Source organism: Protopterus annectens, chromosome 6.part1, assembly GCF_019279795.1.
Source record: "Protopterus annectens isolate FY-2018-M chromosome 6.part1, PAN1.0, whole genome shotgun sequence".
Classification (NCBI taxonomy): Eukaryota; Metazoa; Chordata; order Ceratodontiformes; family Protopteridae; genus Protopterus; species Protopterus annectens.
The window spans coordinates 430,952,754-430,975,870 of record NC_056738.1 but is presented as its reverse complement, the minus strand read 5'-3'; the positions used below and the strand labels follow the sequence as shown (position 1 = coordinate 430,975,870).

At 42.5% G+C, this 23,117-nt stretch overlaps 1 protein-coding gene across 1 annotated transcript in view; it reads left to right on the top strand.

Moving 5' to 3' along the window:
- NDUFS1 (NADH:ubiquinone oxidoreductase core subunit S1) overlaps positions 1 to 23,117 on the top strand; it is a 1,309,138-nt gene that overhangs the window by 335,250 nt on the left and 950,771 nt on the right. The window contains exon 7 of the mRNA XM_044075860.1: positions 16,164 to 16,294. Within this exon, the coding sequence (XP_043931795.1) occupies positions 16,164 to 16,294 (131 nt within the window). The remainder of the gene's footprint in view (positions 1 to 16,163; positions 16,295 to 23,117) is intronic.

The following is a 23,117-nucleotide window of genomic DNA, read 5'->3' as shown; positions in this document are numbered from 1 at the left end:
GGTCCCACTTCATAAGGGCAGTGCCTCCACAGACCCTGGAAATTACTGCCCCATTAGCTTGACAAGCCTTATCTGCAAAGCCATGGAGAGGATCATAATGGAACTCATAAATAAAGACATAGGGAACTTGCAGACTTTGGATCCAACCCAGTTTGGCTTTGTCAAAGGCAGATCCTGCCTCTTAAACTTGGTTGACTTTTTTTTCGAGACTGTCACCAAGGCCATTGATGAGGGAAAGGCAGTCCATACAGCCTACCTCGACCTGGCAAAGGCCTTCGACACAATACCCCACTCAGGTATCATCGAAAAACTCATCAGCTTGAATGTAAACCCATACATCACAAGATGGGTTGCAAACTGGCTAAGTGACAGAACCCACAAGGTCAGAGTTGCTGGAGCCATGTCAGACTCAAAGCCTGTCACAAGTGGTGTCCCACAGGGCTCAGTCCTGGGTCCACTCTTGTTCGGCATCTACTTTTCTGAAGTACAAGCAAACACAGGAGGGTTATGGCTGACAAAGTTTGCAGATGACTGCAAACTGGGCGCCATAGTCGAAAACACATCTGACACAGATATCCTCCAGAAGGGCCTCACAGAAGCGGATAACTGGTGCCAGAGCCATGGCCTGAAGTTAAGCGCCAAAAATGCATAGTCTTACCCTTGGGAAAAACAAGGTTACCCCTAGCTACCATATAGGTGGCAATCCACTGAGCACAGAAAAAGTCATCAGGGATCTGGGGACCCAGGTTGACAATAGCCTTCGCTTTGACACTCATGTTGCTAAAGTAGTTAGGAAAACCTTCTATATCGCCCACCTGATCATGAAGGGATTCACATCTAGATCAAGGGAGGTCATCGTCCCCTGTACTCATCACTCATTAGACCTATGATTGAGTACAATGCCCGTTGGAATGTATCTGACCAGACACCTGCTGCAGCTTGAAAGGCCCCAAAAGTTCCTCACCAAAAGGATAAAGGGTCTCAAAAATATGTCTTATGCTGCTCGACTGAAAGAACTCCAGCTCTATTCAGTCTCATACCGCTTGCTCAGAGGTGACCTGTGCCTGACATATAAGGCCATGTCAAACCCAGATTTGATGAATATGCTTCACCTCAAAAAATCTAGATCCCTCAGAACCACAAGGCCAGGAGACTTAAACCTTGACACGGTTATAAATAGAACGTGCTGAAGGGACAGATTCATCACCCAGAGACTCCCTATGCTGTGGAACAAAATCCCGGTACATGTGAGGCAGAGCACCTCTCTGGCCTTGTTCAAGAGGAATCTTGACCAATGGATGGGAGATTGCAGATATACCCCAGGGATTACTTCAGTGTCACTGCTTGACAGAGGCACAGCAAAATGATAGGCATAGTTTTTATTCAAACTAAAGGGGTGGCAAAAGCCACATAACTATGGGCTAGGCTTATAAATGCCCTTGGGCAGATAGCCTAGTATGAACCTATGAACCTATGAACCTATTGATAAGGAATGGCAAGAGCTGAAGGTGGATGCATTTTTTCATGGAGTTTAGAGAGAGGGGAAAGGATGGCTATGGGGCAGAAATTAGAGACGTTAGTTTTTGCCACCCTTGTGAAGTGGAAAAATATATGCGGAGCACCATAGTTTGGGTACATAGGATTCAAGTAGGGATTTATTGATCAGGATGCTAATAGGGAGAGCAGTACCATCAGAGGCTATTTTTAAGGAGGAGGAGGGAATGTTGTTGGGGGCATTGGAGCAAGGCTTTAGTTTAGAGAGTAGTTTATTAGGTAGGTGGAGATGGGTTTGAGTTCGAAAGTATGGGGGGAGAGGAGGGAGAGGATGTTTGGGTGGGGTTGAGGGTTGTTGTTGGTAAATGTCTTGGTTAGCTCAGCAATAGAAGTGGTGAAGAAGGTGTTGAATAGTGAGGCAATTTCAAGGTCAGATTTGCTGGTGTTGGGGCAGGGATTGTTTTTAGTACATGGCCTAAGGAGGGAGTTGATAGAGTTACAAAATTGTTTGGGGTTTTTTTCATGGGGTTTTTTGCATGATTTGTTTGCATTTTGATGTTGTAGGACTTTTTATCTTTAACTTGTTGTTGGCAAGGTTTCTTAGCTGTTTGTATTTAAGTAAGATGTCTGGTTGTTTAGTTTGGCGGTATGTTTTCCAGGTTTTATCTTTTTGTAGCGTTATCTTTTTGGTGTCTTTGGTAAGCCACGGGGTGGTCTTAGTTTTTACTCTTTTTGTTCTTACTGGAGCTAGGGAGTTAAGGACATTTAAGAAAGTTGAATTGAAAAAGTCAATGGCTAAGTCTAATGAAAGATTTTTCAGGGGGTTCCAGTTGGTATTCCTAAATGAATCGGAGAAAGTAGTAGGGTTAAAGTTAGAGAGGTTCCAAGTGTGGATGAACTGGTGGGAGTATGGGGAGGTGAGGGAAGCTCGATGGGTGAAGGAAGGGAGGTGGTCTCCTAATGGGTCTGGTATGACACCAGATTGTATGACTATTGGGATGAGATACTAGGATCCAGTCTAGTATGGAGCTTGGGGGGTTGGTTTTGTTAGGTCTAGTGATGGTGTTAGTAAGTTGAGTGTAGTTAAATAGATTGATTGACATGGTGGGGATAGGGTTGCTGATTTTGTTCCAGTCTATATTTACATCACCAAATATGTAGGTTTCCAGTTTAATATTTGAGGAGGCCCAGGAGAGGATGTCTTCCAGGGTGTTGGTGGTGTTACCTGGAGGGAATATAGAGGGAAATGAAGATGCTTTTATGATGGTTAATTTTTAGAAGGCCTGGTACAAGTTGAGCGTTATTGAAAGAAGGGATGGGATTTAGGATATGGAGTAAAGGACAGCTGGTTGGAGTAGATTAGTGCTACACTGCCACCTAGAGTACTTAGGTGGTCGGATCAAAGTGATTGAAATCTGGGGGGAAGGTATTCAGAGTCACTTATGTGAGGTTTTGGCCAGGTTTCAGAGATGTCTACAATGTCAGGTGAGTTGTGAGTGAGCCACTCATGAAAGTGGGTTGTTTTATTTTTTTAGGCTTTGGACATTGATGGTGAGTAATTTGATGTATTTATTGGTGGAATTATTGTGGGAGCTAGTGTGGTTAGTAGGAGAGAAGTTTGGTCCTGGATTAGAGTGAATGTCACCGGCTAAGCAGAGGTAAGTGAGATAAGGAATAAGTTGTTTTGGTTTGTAGTTGGAAGTTGTCTGGTAATGAAAAGGTTTGGGTTTGTAGTATTTAGTAGTGATTGGGAGAAGTTTTACTTTGAAGAGGAGGGAAGAGTGGGAGGGAACTAAAGAGGCTGAGATGTTGTGGAAGTGTGTTGTGTGGGGGAGGTAAGGAGGAAGAGGTTGAGGGTGTAGATGGAAGTGAGTACAAGAGGTGGCATGGTATAGAGGAAGTAGAAGAAGGATGAGGATGGATGTGGAAATGAAGGTTTTAGGAGTAAGAGCATGATAGGTGGGGCCTGTTAGATGTAATAGAGAGGAGGTTAGGGGACTTGGGAGGGAAGGGGTGTGGTAGTGAGGGGCAGGTGGGGTGGAGGGAAAGTGTTGAGGATTGGTTGGTGGTGAGAGGGAGGGATGTTAGGAGGAGAATAAATGTAGGAGCACTAGGGGTGGGTGAGATTTGGGGGTAGGGGAGCGGAGTGAGCCTGCAGGGCGAACGGAGCGGGATAGAGCAGCAGGGTGAGAGAGACTAGCTGAAAAAGTATCAGCCACTGCTGTTCAGGGTTGAGGTATGTAGGTTGTTCAAAGAAGGACTTTAAGAAAGAATAGAGTTACAGTATGTAAGAAATGTAAGAGGAGTTTTATTTCAAAGTTTGTTTAATGTAGGGAGGGGGTGGTTCCTAACAGGTTTGGAGAGTGTGGAGTGGGATTTGAGAAAGTTTGTAGGCAAGTGGAGATAATGCTGGGTGTAAGATGTGTAAAATTATATGGGCTATGGGCTAGTAGATGCTGCCACCTAGTGGAAATAGGGAAAATAGGTGGGAAAAATTGCCAAGTCTGGAAAGTCCGCCCTAAGAGTGGAGAGAGAGAGAGAGTAGGTATTGAAAGGCATCGATAGTATAATGACAGGTTAAGTCCGTAAGAATGTAAAGTATGTATTAATCTAGATCATACAGGTGAAATGCATGGGCATAGCAATGAGTTGGTGAGAAATTCTTTGAGAAAGGACTTTACAGAGGCTAGATATAGTTCTGATTGAATTTGGGATAGAGTTCCATAGTTTGGATTTGCAGTGCAATTATAAACTTTGCCAGATATTTTTTTTTTGTTTGGTTTATAGATTTCAAGCAGTTTTTTGTCTTTAGATCACAGAGGGCAATTCGGGGGATAGTGATGAAGTACTGAAGAGGTAGAGGAGCAGTTAGAGGGGTTGTATAGTATTTTAATGGGTTAGAAGAAGTTTCATATGTACTAGGTGATGTGGTAGTGTCAGAGTGCATAATGCAGAGAAGGGATCAGCTTTGTGGCAGATTAGCTGCAAATCTAGCTATCTTTTAGCATTGCTCCAGTTGTGATTTAAGAAAGAGCTGAATGTTAGTCAAAGTCATTGAGAAGAGAGGGTGAAAATAAGTGTTAGCTAGGGTGATTCTACTAGGAGTAATGATTTTGTTTTACTCGTGCAGTAAACCTCATTTTTTCTTGATAAACCATAGTTTTTTTTTACAGTCAGCAGAATAAGTCAGTCTAGTAGCTTATTTCTGTTTTATTCTGCATATTTAAATAGACTGTGGTAATCACAGCAAGTAAATGAAATCCTGTAAGCGACAAATGCTACTCCTCCTTTCTGCTGCTGAGTGGATAAGGTATCTGGTTTGCCCTGTTCTTTTTGTTGTTGAACTGACACAGAAAATAGTTTAACCTGTGTCAATGTTGGCCACAACCTAGATTCAGTTCTGTGGCTTTTTTAGCTTTATAAGTGGAAGACGGTAGATAGAGTTCTTTTCAAGTTAAATGTAGTTTATCTACAGTGAGGGTAAAGTTCATTCTTTTATTAACAGCACATTCTGACTAATACAGTTCTGGTAAATTTGTAATTAAGCTTCTGTGCTTGTGAAGGAGATCCATAGGGCTTTTCTCGATTCTGTTGATATTTTTCATAGCTTCATCTGGTCAGGTTACACAACAGTCCACACTCCTGGCCTAAAAAATCCCAAGTGAGATGAATTTCTCTAATGTGATGAACCACTTTCAGCACTTAATGGCAATTCTCCAGGTGAGTTGCATAGTACGTTGCTGTTACATTTTTTGTTACTATAATACACTGATGATGATATGAGCCATTAGTTTTTTGCTGTATTACCTAATGCCTTTCTGTTCCTCTGTTGCAGTATTCTTAGTGTGGGATTTCCTGCCTCAGCCGACCCGAACGTCCGCTCCTATACAAAAGCTTAAGCCTGGTTGCTGCAGGTGCGTGGGATGTCACCCATGGGGTCATAAACCTGTGACCTTAAATGTGACATCTGCATGCACAGACCTCAGAACTTTTCAGCCACAGACAATGTCACCTCGATTGCTTCGTTCCTACACTCGAAGACTTCTAAAAGCCAAGTACCCTGTTGGGGAAACTTTTCCATTCCTTTTGCTTCAGGTTGGTTAGCTGTAATTAGTATTACCATATGTAGACAGAAAGACAAATGCCATTGCGGGCATCAGACACCACATAAAGATACACACGACCATTGGGTCTTTTGTCTAGGGAAGGAACACTACCATACTGCTTGTTCCATTTGCCAGTCTTTTGCACCGAAGACCCTCCACAGCAGTCTGGCCGCACTAAATTTATATTTAGAGAAACAATGTCTCAAAAAACTTGTGCTTAGGATGGATCCTGAATCGGCCGTTCTGACTGAACCGCCACTGAAAAAGGCCAGTTTCCAGGCCTACCTCAGTTGCCTTTCTGCCATTGGATGTTCCGCCAGCTTCCAATTTAGGGGTTGAGGGACATCCAACAGAACCAACTACTTCGGCTCCCACAGAGGAAGCTGCTTCAGAAGTAACGGCCAGCACGTCCATGGAGGTAGCCCAGACATCGGTCCCTACCGAGGTCGAGGGAAAACCAGAATCAGACCCACGAGGTCATAACAAGGCCAAAATATGCATATCCATAGCTAGTGGGGTTTGGCTTTATTGGCCTGAAATTGTCCATTAAAACTACTTCAAAAATAAAAGTCATGGGCAATCAGAATCTCTATATAGCTGAAACACCTGATGTTCATAATGGTCATTTGCATATATCCCATGTGCCTCTGCTACAGGAGGTTTGGGAGGTCGCTCACTGGAAGTTCTAGTTTGGCTGGAGTTTTCACTTATTTTTTTCTGATTGTTTTTTCAGTGTGACCTTCTAACTCTGTTTTAATTTGTTAGTGGGGATATTTTGCAGTCACCCTAATGATAATGGACATCGGCTGGGTATAACAGCCCTGTGTTTCTTATGCTTAGTCGAACACTCTTCTCATGCTATGCTGACGAGGTCATAACAAGGCCGAAATATTCATAGCCATAGCTAGTGGGGTTTGGCCTTATTGGCATGAAATTGTCCATTAAAACGACTATTCCCCAGATGAGGAATCCATTGAAGGGGACTCCCCACCAGAGGACATTACATTTGGTGAAACTATAACTAAGATGAAAGACTACTTCACATGGGACACTACCCAGATGACTGACACCCAGAGGAGCTATTTTGAACTCCAAGTTGGAGTCTCCCTTCCCATCAGCCATTCCCACCTGTCTTACATGTCTGTCTGGATGCTTATACCTCTGCATCCAAGAATCCTGGCTCTCAACCACCTGCACCTAAAAAAACAGACTGGTTTTATAAGGTACCCGATGAGCAAAAATATGTAGTTAAACCCCCTTGGCAGACTGCAGTTATTGCTGTCTCTCCGGACAAGCAGTCTAGACTTATTCCCTCTGCATCTCTTCTGTCTACTGATAACAGCAAAAGCATGGACAGGATTGGAAAGAAGTGTACACCTCCTCCACCCTGGCTTTCTGTGCTATCAGTTACCAGGCACACATGGTAGAATATGCCCTGGACCTTGTCTCACAAGCCTCCAATCTCCTGGCTGCCACACCTGACTGCCCTACTATATCTGACATAGCATCTAATCTGTCTTTGGCTTCACAGGTAGCCAGACATTCCATTCAGTGCAGTTATGGCGGAGCAGAGGCCTCTGCTAGGTCCGCAGCTTCTGCTTCTGTCCAACGTAGATATTCTTGGCTTCACCTACAACCTCTTCCTGAAAACTTCAAAACTAAAATTATAGATACCTCATTATACCATAACCTTTTGTTTGGTAAACAATTTGCAGAATGTTTTAAAAACCTGCAGGAGAAAAGCAAGGAGCTGTAGGACATCAAGCATTTGCTTGTGTCCCTTATTTCTAATTATTACAGGAACTATCCTGTTTAAGACTTCATTTGTCAGGAGAACCCCCTTCCTCTGGCAACCCCTCCTCCACCAGGCACATGAGAGGAACCAGAAGGCAAACCTACTCCAGACTAGTTACCTCTCAACCAACTCCTAGATGGCCATTGCAGAATAGAAATGCACCCAACAATTTGTGACTGCCTTGCCCATCTGCCTTTGCAGCCCACCTAACCCACTGTTTACCAGTTTGGAAAACCATCATTTCAGACCAGTGGGTACTGACTATCATTCAAAATGGATACTTTCTTTCTTGGAGGGAAAAGCCCATCCCAAGGCCCATTCCCTTTCCACCCAAAAATCAAATCCACCTCCTGACACAAATTCTTCTAGACCTCAAAAATCTAGGAACAGTAGAACCTGTTCCTTTAGGGCAGGAATGAAAAGGGTTTTATTCAAGACACTTTCTGGTCTTCAAAAAAGATGGCCCTTGGAGACCTTTACTGGATCTATTCTTCCTAAACCAGTTCCTAAAAGTTCTATCATTCAAAATGCTTTCCCTTCCAACCCTTCTCCCTCTTAATCCCAGCCCAGGCCTTCATGGTCCCACTGGATCTAAAGGAGGCTTATCTCCATATCAGCATAAAACCCTCCAACAGAAAATTCTTACTTTTTTGGACCCTGCTGTCATTTTCAGTTTACAGCCTTGCCCTTCGGTTTGTCTACTGCACCCAGGGTATTCACAAAATGCCTAGCCCCAGCCATTGCTTACTGCAGTACTCCAAGGTATCCATCTCTATCCTTACCTAGACAACGTTCTCCTTCTAGCAGAGACAGAAGTCCTCCAAGACCACCTCAGGTTCACCACCACCCTTCTTCAAAACCTGGGCTTCACCCTCAACATAAAGAAGTCCTCCTTGCTCCCACAGCAAAACAAAAAAAATCTTTCTGGGCTGCAGAATCAGGACAGATTTGCTGCATGCCTTTCTTCCCAAGGAAAAGATCCACTCCCTCTCAACTCACTTTCAAAACCTTTTACTGGAACTCCAGATTTCTGAAAGATGATTCCTGCAACTCCTATGTCTTATGGCAGCCACCGTTTCTATGCTTCCCTTAGCAAGAATGCACATGTGGAAGTTCCAGTGGTACCTCAAAAACTTGTGGTCACAACACCAACACTCCCTGGAGAAGCACATTCATTTTCTGCACTGCCTCAAATCAGAACTAAGGTGGTGGATTCAACAAATTCATCACAACCAGGGATTGCCACTCCAAATCCCCTTCCCAACTCAATTCATGCACACAGATGTATCAGACCTAGGGCAGGGAGCCACCTCCAACGGTTTCGGGGTTCAGGAAACATGGAATCCTACCTTCCAAAAGACGCATGTCAGTGTCAAGGAAATGACTGCAGTTTTCCTGGCCCCAGAGATTTATCTTCCTACCCTCCACCCTGGTCCCCTTCTAATATTCACAGACAACACCACAGTTATGTGGTAGCTCAACAAGCAAGGAGGGACCAAAACTTACCTCCTTTACAGAATAACTCTACAAATTTGGGACCTCACCTCCAGGCAAAACTTGTCCCTGCAGACCTCATAGATCCCCTCTCAGAACAACAAACAAGCAGATATTCTCAGCAGAACATCATCTCTACAGCACGAGTGGATGTTGAACAGAGAGACCTTTCTAGACATTGTCCACCGATGGGGCACTCATCAAGTGGATTTGTTTGCCTCCTCCCAGAACAAACAATTGCGCAATTTCTGCACCAAGGGTCACTCCCCATTTGCCTGGAGGGGTACATACCTTCAGCATTCCATGGGAGGGACTGTTTCTATATGCTTCGCCCCCCTTCCCTCTAATGCAAAAGGTCCTACTGAAAATCAGGAAGGGCAGACCAAAAATTTTGCTGGTGACCCCCAACTGGCCAAGCCAACACTGGTTCCCCCTACTTCACTCACTAGCCAAGGGCAATCACTGCAAGTTACCCCACAAAGTGGACCTTCTCGCACAATAAAAGGGAACCCTAATCCATCCTCACCTGCAGTTGTTAGCACTAACACTCTGGGTGAAACTTCTAATCCCTTTTAGACACCACTATTCAGAGGATGTGATTACAGTCCTGAGGGAGGCCAGGAAACCTGCTACTAGAAAATCATACTTATCAAAATGGGAGAGAGTCTCCAAATGGTGTCTACATAAGGACAGGGACCGATTCTCCAAATGGTGTCTACATAAAAACAGGGACCGATTCTCCAAATGGTGTCTACATAAAAACAGGGACCCCAGCCAAGCAGACCCTTCCCTAGTCCTTGCTTATGTGTGTGTGAACTCATTAAGGATAGTCTTTCTTACGCCTCAGTGAAAGTGCACCTTTCAGCCATTTCTGCCTGCCCTCTAGATCCCCCTTTGCTATCCAGACTAGATGTTAAACTTTTTCTGAGATGGGTCTTAAACATCAGACCACCTAGAAAACTCATCCCACCACCCTGGGACCTAAACTTTGTCCTGGAAAAACTAACACTGGCACCCTTTGAGTTGGCTAGCAATGCTACTTTACAATTGTGTACATGGAAGACTGTACTGTTGTGCCATTACTTCTGTTAGGAGAGTATCAGAGTTACAGGCTCTCATGGCCTGCCCTCCCTACACAACCTTCCACAAGGAAAGGGTGAGCTTATGCACCAACCCTTCCTTCATGCCCAAAGCGGTAAATGAACTGTCCTTAAATCAATCTATTCACTTGCTTACCTTCTTCCCCTCTTCAGTAACAGTGAGAGGATTCTCCTTTCCCTGGATGTACACAGACAACTGAGATTCTATCTAGACAAAACTATCCAACTATTTGTCTCCTTCCACCTCAGGGCTATGGGCAAGGCAGTTTCCAAGCAAACTATTTCGTGTTGGATCAGAAAATCCATTTCCTTCTGCTACCCACACCATGGTAAGCACTAACCCCATGCACTCCACCAGAGGCATGGCTACTTCCAAAGCATTCCTCAAAGGGCTGGACACCGCTTCCATTATGGAAGCTGCCACCTGATCCACTAGTCACACCTTCACCAAACACTATAAGCTGGATCAAGTCTCCAGAGCCAGGGCAGGCTTTGCTAGAGCAATCCTGCAGGGGTTTCGAGAATCTTCATTTCTGCCTCCACCCTTCCCCTCTAAGCTGTGGTACTCTTCCACACTGACTACTGCAACATAGGAATATAAGGACATAGAATAGTTGTGTAAAATCTTACCATAACCATAGATGGCCTTCTCTTCCATGTTGCAGTATTTCTTCCCTCCTCCCATCCCCCTGGATTAAGTTTGGACTATGGACATAGCTCTTGGGTACTAGGAAGCTCTACCCTTCAAGAACATTAATTAATTTCATCCTGTAGCTGTTGTACCTTCCCTACCCCTCTGTTCGTTGTGCATGCACATCAATTTGCACAGGTTTCTTTCCTGAGTGACCCCCCCCCCCCAACCTGGGATTCACTATATAAAGCAATTTCTACCTTCTCCACTGAAGCTGGTTATCTTAACTAAGTAAAACCTCTGGGAAGCAAGAACCTGACTCCCTCCAGCTTTTCAATTGTAATAGGTGAACTACAATTTAGTTTTTATAAACTGTTGAGGCTTAATAGTGTATGCACAACAACAGTGAAGGGATCTAGCCAGTTGCCACTAAACTGAGCTATACTACTTTGAATCAGCCTTACACTCGCACAGTGTTCCAGTCCCAAGCATTTACTTTTTAATTTGGTAAAGTAATTTCTCTCCCCCCTTATTGACTATATTTGCTAGTTTACCCTTATAATCCAATTAAAATTAGCCTGCAAATTGGTGTAAAATTAAAAAAGAATAAAACAAATTAAAGTACAGCCAAAAACATTGCTTACATACAATCATACAAACCAAACCAGAAGCCCAAGGTAACTCTGAGTCAGTGTTAGCCCTGCTCCGCTCGCCCTCACTGCTCTCGGCTCGCTCCACTCCCCTCCCTGCCCCCAAATTCTACCCGCCCCCACTAATGCTAAATTTAAACCAGACTTTGCCACTCCCCTCCTGCTAAGTACCAATCAGCACCTCACACATCATTGAGCAACCCTGCCCCTTTAACCCAGTTCCTTCTCTCTCATTCTTCCACACCCTGTTAGCACAGTCAGCCATCAAATTTGGCCTGCCCCCTATCAAAATGCAAACAAGCAAAAAAACACTAATTACCCAAATGCCTATACTGTTTGTATTTTACCATCTCACTGCCTATGAACAAACACTGGACCATGGTATTCACTGCCCAAATGGTCAGACAGACACCCACAACTTCACACATAACACCGAACACTTTACCTTCCCCAGCATACTGAAAATTAAAGGGTCCCTGTCCTTATGTAGACACCATTTAGAGAATCTCTCCCATTTTGATAAGTATGATTTTCTAGTAGCAGGTTTCCTGAACTCCCTCAGGACTGTAATCACATCGTCTGAATACCACCCCTGTACAGCCACAAAACATAATCCTAAAGACAAAGACTATATAAAGCTTATAAACAAACTCCTAAAGTTCAGAATATCCTGTCACTATAACCTTATATAACACATGGAGACATTCATCCTAACCATGGCCCACCCACACCCAATAACCTCCACTTCCCTACCATAACCCCCACAGTCAAGCTACCCATGAATACTCCCACTAGTTCCCTCCTAGTATTTCACCTAAATATTAGAAGTATTAACAAGATTCCCAACCTACACGCCCTCCTAGCAACCCACTCCCCAGACATTGAGTCTTACGGAAACCTGGCTAAAACCCAGTACTACTGACAATGAGATACTACCTCCAGGATACAATATTCACCGGTTAGATCATGCTACAAGGAAAGGAGGTGGGATAGCAGTCCTTTACAAAAATACTCTAACCGTTAATAGAGACACCATTCAACCTCCCCAATTCAATAACGCAGAACTCCTCATAACCAAGCTACAGATTAATCAAAGCAAACACTTGAACATCGTCTGTGCATATATTCCACCAGGCAACAACCTAAGTACCTTAGAAGATCTCTTTTACTGGTTATCCACTACCTATCCCCAAGAAACCATAGTTCTTGGTGGTAACACTGACTGGCACCCCTGCTTCTCTGACCCCCCTCACTCATATAAACATATCTGGGTTTAAACAGACCACAACCTCTCCCACTAGGATAAACAAACCAGCCAACAAGGAAAGTATCCTAGACTGGATCCTAGTTAATAACCCCAACTGTACACAGCTGGTACTCTCTCTAATGACCTCAGCGACCATTGTCTAACCTATATCATAAAACATAAGGCAGGAAGCCCTCACCAGCCCAAATATAAAACATTTAGCAACAGGAAAAGCTTTGATGCTGCTATATTCCAAAATGAATTAAAAGCAGTTGACTGGTCAAAACTAAAACATCTAACATTAAAGGAGGCCATGGATCACTTTAACACTAAATTCCTAAGTATCCTTGATTCCCATTCTCCAGCATGTACAATAAAAACTAGATCAAATATAGCACCATGGCTCATAAAAGATACCAAAGCTTAAATCCAAACTAGAAACAGAGCCTGGGCCAGCTGGAGAACACCCAAAGCCCCACTTGACCATCTAAAATATTAACTCAGGAATGATGCAAAAAATCTGTTTTACTGGATTAAAAAAAGCTTCTACCAAAATCTCCTACAAAAACACAACAACCCTCAAAAGGTCTGGGCAGGCTTAAATCAACTACCTTGTCCAGGTCACTCCACCACCCCAACCCCGGCTAACTACACCCATAGATCCCCAGAGACCATACCTAGCGCCTTTAATAACTTTTTCACTGAAACAATCCAATCCCTAGCACATCAACTAACCCCCCTCTAACTTAAACCACATGCCTAATCTACCTAATAATCACCCGGAATTTAGCTTCAACAAATATCCACTAGTTTTATCAAAACACTTCTAAAAAAAAAAACTAAAACCTACCACCCTCGCCGCTGACCTCCTCCCTGCAGAGTACATACAAATAGCTGCAGATGCCATTGCATATCCCACATCTATCCTCTTCAACAAAACCTTATCCGAAAATGCTATTCCCTCCCTCTGGAAAGTATCTCACGTCATCCCACTCCATAAAAGGTGGTAGCTCCTCAGATATATCAAACTATAGACGCATTGCCATTCTTTCTCCACTAGCCAAAATAATGGAGAAATGTGTACACAAGCAACTAATGCAATACCTTTCACAGAATAAGTTACTATCTGACTCCCAGCATGGTTTCAGGTCATACCATAGCACCACCTCAGCCCTTCTTTCCTTTACTACTGCCATAAACCAAAACAGGGATGACAATAGGCTAACCTCTGCCCTCATTCTTGACCTATCAAAAGCCTTTGACATGGTCAACCGTGAACTTCTCATTCTTTCACTAAAATCTATTTCCCTCAACAAGCCTGCTATCCAGTGGTTCCAGTCCTACCAGACTGGTAGACAGCAGGCAGTACTATGGCAGGGCAAAATCTCCAGCCAGTTACCTCACACACTTAGGTGTCCCTCAAGGGTCCATACTGGGTCCACTACTCTTCTCTATTTTTATCAACTTCCACACTGCTATCCCTAAAGCCACCTGCATTCAATACGCAGATGATTCCACTCTCATCTGCTCAGCCACCTCCCCATCCAACTTGCAAATCTTAACCCAAAATACATTTAACACTATTGAGAACTGGCTCACCAACCAACGCCTACTTCTGAACCCCAATAAAACTAAACTTCTACTCTTCTCTCCCACTAGTAGATCCACCACACTTTCATTCTCTGTCACATCTAACAGTGGTACCACTATTTCCCTAGATAATCACACCAAACTGCTAGGGGTTATCATAGACCATCTCAAATTTGACCTGCAGATCAACAAAACCATACAGACCATCAATAAGAAGCTTGGATCACTGTATAGAAACAAGACATTTTTAACCCCACTGGCTAGGACTGCATTCGCCTGATCACACCTACTCTCTACTCTTTTATATGCCTTGTCTGTACTCTCAAACCTCAACAAATCCGAACTAGGTAAGCTGTCCCATAGCTACAATCATATTGCCAGATTCGCCACTGGCTTCACCTATAGAACCCACCACTGCCAGAACCTTAAACAACTAGAGTGGCTAGAACTGCCCAGATTAATTCAATTCAGTCAACTCTTAATAGCGCACAAAATTTTGTACCACCCTAAGGATACCCCCTCACTTAAAAATATTAAGCCATATAGCAACCTAAGATCCCTATGGTCCACCGATAAACTACTGGTCCAAACCCACAAAGCTAATAACTCTGCTGGTGAATCCCTGTTTGCCAACTTCATTGGCAAAACCTGGAATTCATTGCCAAACTATATAACCCTACAATCCTCCAAAAGTCTCTTAAAAAAAAAACTCAAACAGTATCTCAAAGAGAATTGGCTATGCCCATGTACCAACCCTGGTTAAGTTATAAACTAAAAGCATATTCTGCAATTATCATAACTTGTCACTACATCACCAAGCTCAGCTTCCAGTCTGATGTCTCTTACTTTTGTCTGTCCATGAGAATTGTGAGTCCGTACTAGGGAACACTACTAACCCATTGTATATGATCACTTTGTTTTTATAATTGTTTGCTAACTTCTGTGTAATCTATGTAAGTTTGTCTATGTGGAGCTTTTCTCCCCGGGCCTCCGCTGAAAATGGACAACATGTATCCAGTTGGACTATCCCGATAAACAAATGTAAAATAAATAAATAAGAACTAGCCAGCATATGACACTTGACACTTCTGGCCGACAGTCACTTATTACTCTCTTTGGGACTGTCTGGCCTTCAAGTTCTGAGATCTGTGCATGCAGACGTCACATTTGGGACTGTCTGGCCTTCAAGTTCTGAGATCTGTGCATGCAGACGTCACATTTAAGTTCCCTGGTTTATGGCCCTACATGTGACGTCCCATGCATCTACAGCAACCAGGCTTAAGCTTTTGTATAGGAGCCAACATTTGGGTCGCCTGAGGTGGGAAATCCCACACTAAGAATACTGCAACATGGAAGAGAAGGACATGTATGGTTATGGTAAGATTTTACACAACTATTCTGTCTTTATCCACCATATCAAAATATGATTCTGATCTTTCATTGTAGCCTTTGTGCCATAAATGAGTACGAGTATACACGTGTGTATATATGTATATATATATATATCACACACACACACACACACACACACACACACACAGCCAGAAATACTATTTGTATGCAGAATTGTTTTCCTTGTACAGAACGTTAAACTTGATACTTGGTGTTAAAAAAAAAAAAAAAAAAAAGGCAAAGCATTTATGGAATATGTATATAGCCAGTGAGTGTTGCCAGAAGGCACTGCCTGAAACAGAATTGCGACATTTGTTCATACAGGTTCTGGAAGTGTTGAATTGCAGCTAAGTTAAGAATTCAGTTTCTGAATTTTCAGAAACATTTGCTGGCTAATATGACAGCATAAGTATGGAATATGCTGTCATATTAAGTAGCAAATGACAACATAAGCAAAGGAATATGATCAAGAATATTCCCAGAAACACGTGCATGTGTATGTTTGGAAATGGGGCTGTCATTCAATTTTTCTTTACAGGGGACATTTTGTATAACATAATTTATTCTCTAAGCTCGTGGTCTCTCCCACCTTTTTTTCCTTCGTTGTAAACCAGTTAAAAATTGATGGCAGCTTGTTTCAGGATAATTTATGCTATGCTTTTCAGGATCAATCAATGATGTTTGGTAATGACAGGAGCAGATTCAGTGAAGCGAAGCGTGCAGTGGAAGACAAGAACATTGGTCCTTTGGTGAAGACTATTATGACCCGATGTATTCACTGTACAAGATGCATCAGGTAATGACTGCTTTTGATAGCTAGAGTTTAGAAAAGCAAATCTAATTATGTAAAGTATTAGCACCCATCCCCCCACTAGAATGCAATGGATTAAGCTTTCATTTGGGATCATTTTTATTGTGTATTTGCTAGTCTCTTGGGAAATTCCTAATGATAAAATTCTGCAGTTAACCACCTGTATTTTTATATGTGCTACTTGTCCGGCCAAGTTTAGTTTACTGCTGATTTAATTTATAATCTGGGAAACAGCTGGGCTTGATTACTTAAGAATCGTAGAACGTCATACTTACTGTTCCATCTTTACAGGGATTTGTGCATGACTGTTCATTCAGTAGTACACAAAACCCAGAAGCGTGTAAATGCCCCTCTTTTATATAACGGTTGCCATAGTCCTGACTACTGGCACTGCAGGCACAGAAGGTCTCTCAGTTGTCAATACTACTGGGACTTTTAGACACAGGAGACTCAGATAATCTGTCCAGGGATCAACGCCCTTCCCTATCTACATGCCAGACACTCTGACATTTGGGACATCAGGACATTTCCACACTAAAAACATGCTGGAGGGATAGGTTCCTGATCCAGAGACTCCCCATACTCTGGAATAGACTGCCCATACATGTCAAGCAGAGCGCCTCCTTGGCCCTCTTCAAAAGGAACCTTGACGATTGGATGGGAGAGAGGAAATTCACCCCGGGATCACGTCAGTCGCCCTGCTAGACAGGTGTCCAGGTAAGTAAATATTGTGGGAAGAAATATCCAGGGAATTTTTATGGCTAGGCTTGTATAGGCCCTAGGGCCGATAGCCTAGTACCAGCCTATGAACCTATAATTCCACTGATGCCATATTAGTGCGTACACTAAGAATAGAAAGATCTAAGGCAATGGCATCCATAGCTTAGCTTGATTCAATTTACTCCGGAGCTCAGGGCAGATAAATACTCCACTGAGGAACCTTATTTCTATACAGTAAAATTCCCATTATCCAGGACTCGATCGTCCAGCACTCTTAAGCAACCAGCATTTGATTGGCTCTATTGTTGGCATATGAGCCAATCAAAAATCACAAAGCGGAGCCACTTCTACTCAATGGGGAACAGCCCGCAGTTCCGCATTGAGTAGAAGTGGCTCTGCTTTGCAATTTTTGATTGGCTTGTATGCTGGTTTACATGGCATTCAAAAATGGCAAAGTGGAGCCTCTTCTGTTCAGTGCGGAACAGCTGTGGCTGTTCCACATTGAACAGAAGAGGCTCCCCTTTTCCATTTTTGATTGGCTCATATGCTGGCATACCAGCCAATCAAAAATCACAAATAATATCTCAAACAGGCATCTACCAATCCCCCATGGGTGCTGGTTAAGTGAGACTTTACTGTATTTTTCTCATTAGAATATTGATTTATGACTGGCTTAGTGTCAGACTTTAGTTGGGGCCTAAAAAGGTAGATTCCATGCACACATATTTTTACAATTGCTGTGTATTTTGCTTAAGCCCAGAGTTTTACATTGAGGACTTGTAAGGTCTGTCAGGGCTTCAGTCCTTAAACCTCAGGAAGTAGGTGGTATTCCTTACAGAACACTTGGCCAGGAAGAAGCCTTAGGCCTTCATTTGCTCTGCTGTGGAATTGTCATATTCATTTTGGGCTACTAATATTGCATAAAGTAAAATGCCTTAAGGAAAATGTTGAAAAGGGCATGGGTGAAGCGATTACAGAATCCAGCTTCTCATTGTGACGTGAGGATGTTGACCCCCAGTGAGGTGCTTGCAGTTCCTGGACTCGCTACATCTGATTTTCCTGAGACCATTGCAGAGCTGCTTTGGAGGTCATCACAATGCTTTTGTTTCATCACACCAAAGGAGCCAGTCACATCACAGGTCTGGCAACCATGGTTTATTCTCTGGCATCCATAGCAAAAGCATGCTTCATTATTTCTGAAAGGGAGGGTGGGCAATCTACTGTCCTCATCAATGATGTCTCCCTTGATGAAAATCCCTGTCATGAGGCCAAGACTTCCAAGGTAGATGTACCCGTCAAAAGGAACCAAAAAGGGCAATGTAAATCACCAAGTCTGTGCTCTCTGTGGACATCTATGTCCTAGATGCCAGAAAAGTTTGACTTTTTTTCTCTGCATTTGTTCTTCTCTGAACAAATGATCTGACTTTAGCTCAAGGGCATCTGCAAACCTTATGAAGACTGCAGCCAAGTGTAGATCAGTCTATGGCTGGAGTTCTTGGTAGAATGAATGGATATTTTAGATGGAAGGCAAAGGCTGCATCAGAGATGCAGAAAAGATATATTTTGATTTACTGAGCTTAGATGCCCTTAAACCTGTGACTGTCCTTCCCGTTTTGGAAGCTGTGGAAGAAGCCTTCATTGCAGGTCCAGGGAACCAAACAATCCAACTCTTGCTCCAGAGAAGTCACACAGGTTTGGTAGGGTCCAAGAATCCTATAAATAGCTTAGAGTTATGTGACAGATTAGCTGTGGTGCCTGTGGACCCAAGAGAAAGGATCCAAGTTGATTCCTGCCCTCAGTAGCCTCCTAAATGACAAAGTGCTAAACCATTTTTGGGGAAAAAGGCCTGTACAGCTACCACTCTGTTCTTCAAGAGCCATTAATTGTCTCAAGTGTAGGAGTACAAGATTGCTCTCTCAAAACCTAGAGGAACAAGCTAGGAGATGTGATTGATATGCACCTAAAGGTGAAATGAATGTCTTTCACCCAGAGTGTTTTATCAGGTGGCAAAATGCTCTTAAGTGTAAATGTGGTTATAATGTTGTGTATATACAATATCCAGGTTGGCAAGTGTGAGTTCTCTCATTAGAAGGCATATCTGGCTGAGGCTATAATCCCTTCTGCAAGACATCCAAGTGAACTTTGTTGGGAATTCTACAAGTAAAGCTTTCAGGAAAATGGTGAGAAAGTGTAGAATATGACGTTATGTTAAGCATCTCCTTCACTTTATGTCCACAGATATTAGAAACTGTCCTGCTAAACCACACTGTTGCTGTCTCAGATGGGGTAAAGGCAAGGCAGAGAGGGGGAAAAGGACAATACGAGAACATCTGACAGGGAGACAGTAGAGACAATTTGGGGAATTCCATAGGTCTTCAGCCCACAGAATCAACTTAGGCTACTTTGATATACTTCCTTAACCTATGTCCTACCCCAAAAAATACACCCTGCCCTATTCCTTCTAGATGTCACTCTAGTAAGATTGCAAGAAGGTTCATGGAATACCTCCCAAAAGTATCAGTCAAGCTATGTTACTTCCTACTGATCAATTTTCAGAGTTCCATTTGTAAAAAGATCAAAAGTGTCAGGGCTTCTTACCTACCAAAGCCACCCCGTTTTATATGAGCTCTTTGCATTGGGGGAAATGGAACTAGTATCATTAAACTACCAAAGCAAGCAGTTCTACTTGAGACTTTTACTATTCCCCAGGACTATCAAAGATTGAGGTCCCAGAGTTCAAAATGTTAACTCTATATGGCCCTCTTGCCTCTCCTGCTCTTACAGGCCATAAAGGTAATGTTAGATGTCAAGGGGGCTTACCTGCACATTCTTATCCGCAAGAACCACAGGTGGTTCTTACTACCATTTTGCTTAGCTTTACCCTTTGAATTAGTGGTTTCCATGTTTTTTTTTTTTTTTTTTTTTTTTACAAAGTGCCTTATTGTATACTGCAGGGGAAAGGGCACATACATTTAACCAAACTTAGATGACCGCCTCATTCATGCAGTGTTCCAGGAGGAGATAAGACAGGGTCCTAAATTTTGCCGTAAAGTTCTTCCATTGTCTGTTCAACATCCCAAAACCAAATCGTACTCATTCGAGAGATTATTCATAGATTCTGTTCTAGATGCCACCTTCCAAAATGCATTCCTCTCACAGGAGAAGGTGGAACACTTCATCAGATTAGTACGGCAAGGGAAGTTTTCAGCACAGGGAGTGCCTTCAGCCTCTGGGATCCACTGCCTCCACTGGTACCTCTGGCTAAATGGCTCATGCTGAGACACCAGTGGTACCTAAGATTCATCTGGAACCGGCACTCCCCGGAAGAAATTATTCTTATTTTACCTAGCATCGCCAAACAGCTGAAGTTGTGGTCCAGGCAAGGGAAGTTTTCAGCACAGGGAGTGCCTTCAGCCTCTGGGATCCACTGCCTCCACTGGTACCTCTGGCTAAATGGCTCATGCTGAGACACCAGTGGTACCTAAGATTCATCTGGAACCGGCACTCCCCGGAAGAAATTATTCTTATTTTACCTAGCATCGCCAAACAGCTGAAGTTGTGGTCCATGCATGTTGGGATGAAATTAAGAGTTTCTTTCCCTTAGGAACCCCCTAACTAGACACTACCAATGGATGCTTCAGAGACCTATCAAGTAAGCATACACATAATTCATAAAAAGTCAAAGGACACTGGGTTGCAGCCCAGAAGAGAAGAAGCATATACATTTGAAGGCGATAATGACCCTGACTCGGGCACTGAAGACTGTTAATGTTGAAAGGGTACATCATCTCGTTATAAACAGTGCAACAGTCGTATGTCAAGAAGGGAGGGACTCGGCTCTTATTTGCAAGTTAGTCGTGAATGCCTATGCCATAGTACTGCAGTAGTTGAGGACTCTAAAGGCAGTATGCAGTCCTTCATTTCAGAGTGCAGTGGCTAATCAACTCACATGGTTGACTGCAGATCACACAAATAGATGTTACTCTGTGGGGATGTCTTACTTTACCTAATATGCTGTTGAGTATCTCTGAGGAGATTGACCTAGTTGTATCCCTAAACAGACAGCTGAACATGCTTTGCTCAGGCCCAGCCTACAAGATAGTTTGGATGCTAAATGCTTTCTCCATCAAGTTGACAGTTCTGTTCTAACTAGCATTCCCTCGTGTTCCCATTGCCCAATGTGATTCTGATGGTAAGAGAAAATATGTTACTGTGATAGTATCTTTTTGGATTAGGAAGTGCTGGTTATCCTCCTCAAGGGATATTTCCAGAAGTAGCTGCCATTAATACTGGATGATCTCCTTCAGGATACGGGAACCCTCTTAAACCCCATCCCTAGAAACATTAAAGCTTTCAGCTTGGATGATCTTCACTCTCTTGTCCTTCATGCACAAGTTCACAGAAGACTTGTTGAATATACTTGGAAATTAGAAAACTAGCCAAAAGAAACTCTTATGTTTTTGAATGGAAACGTGCATCTCTTGCTGCTGTGGAAGGTATCTGGACCATAACACTGTACCAGGGTTTATGATGCTACATAAGTGAACGTTTCATTGAAGGACTGGCTTATACTTCCATTAACATATCATTTTCAGTTTTCTCAGCATTTCTGCCATTGGATCCACCCTTGATACGTCTCCCACCTGTGAAATGGTTTCTAAAGGCAGCATTAGACTGGTCTACCAAAAAGAATTTCCTTTACTTGTGACCTTCATTGTACCTTTGAATAACTGAGCCAGCCACCTTTTGAACCTGCAGCCATAGTCTGTGTGGTGTAACGGAGTTTGAAAAGTTAATTGAGGAAGGGGGTGTTGTGAAAATGTATTTCGTTTTTATTTGAGGTTGTCATAATATAAAAAGTTTTAAGTGTGAAATAAGTTCAGTTGGAGATGAGAAGAAAACACTGTATAATCAGTCTGTAGCAGTATTGGGAGATATTCTGTAAATTTTATGAAAATGGGTATAAAACAGAGAAATGTGGAAGTCAAGGAAGAGCAGAAATGGAAATATTTATGGAAGAGTTAATATGCCAAAGTTAGAGACACATGAGACTCAATATCCAACAGTTAGTCATGCTCTGTTTTTCCTTTATTTCTTCAACTTTAAGAAATGTAAGAATTGCAATGTAAAAAGAGAAGAAAACCTGGACAGAAGAGCATGATGCAAGTAAAATTGATTTGCTTTTTCTTCATTTTGTGTAGGGGAATGACTGGATTAATGCCCTTGGCTTGATCTAGCAACATGTTTTAAGTGGAAGCAAGTAAATGCAAGTACATTGAATGTAATGAAAGGTTTGCCTTTAGCAAATAAATGTTCACAGTGCAACATGAGCAGCTTGTATGAAGTCCTGTGTATCTGGTTTTCATGCTTCTATGGAGACAAGCTATTAAGGGCAATAAAAACGGAGTACTCTTTTTCTTTTGTGCCTAAAATGTAATGTTTGCTGAAAACATTCAAGTTTTCTACATCTAGGAGAGGAATAAAGATAAGAGAAAAACAATTAGTGTAAGTAGAAACACAGGCTGTACCATGTGTCTTAGTATGGATAACTTTACAAGTCAGTTCAAGCCTGTGAGTGTAGCTGTCAATCTGGGACAGTTGTTCCTATTAGGAGAGTTAAACATTGTTTGAAGATGTGCATAGTATTGTGTACTTTAAGTTACTAGGATATGGGAGTGTTGTAAGGGTGTGTTTGTTTTTCAGAGTTTTCATTAAAACAAAAGTGTGTAATACATGACATAGGTTTAAATGGATAAGACAAGAAACAGTTGTCTAAAACAACATGCCAAGCATTAGTGTATGCATGTAACACAAATGCTGAAACTAGACAAAAAAGCTGATGTATGTAACAGGTGGAAATAATAACTTCTTGTCATAATGGCAGCACTTTCCATATTATTTTTAAATATGAATAGTCTCTGTTATAGAAAAATGAAAGAGGAGTGAATTAAAAAATGCAGAGTTCAAATAGCTATCCTACAAGGTACATTTGGAAGGAACTGAGCATGTGAATTTGATAAGAAAAGGATTTCAGGATGGTTATTCATCATAATATCAGGGACAAAAGAAAATGGGGAGTACTTATTAG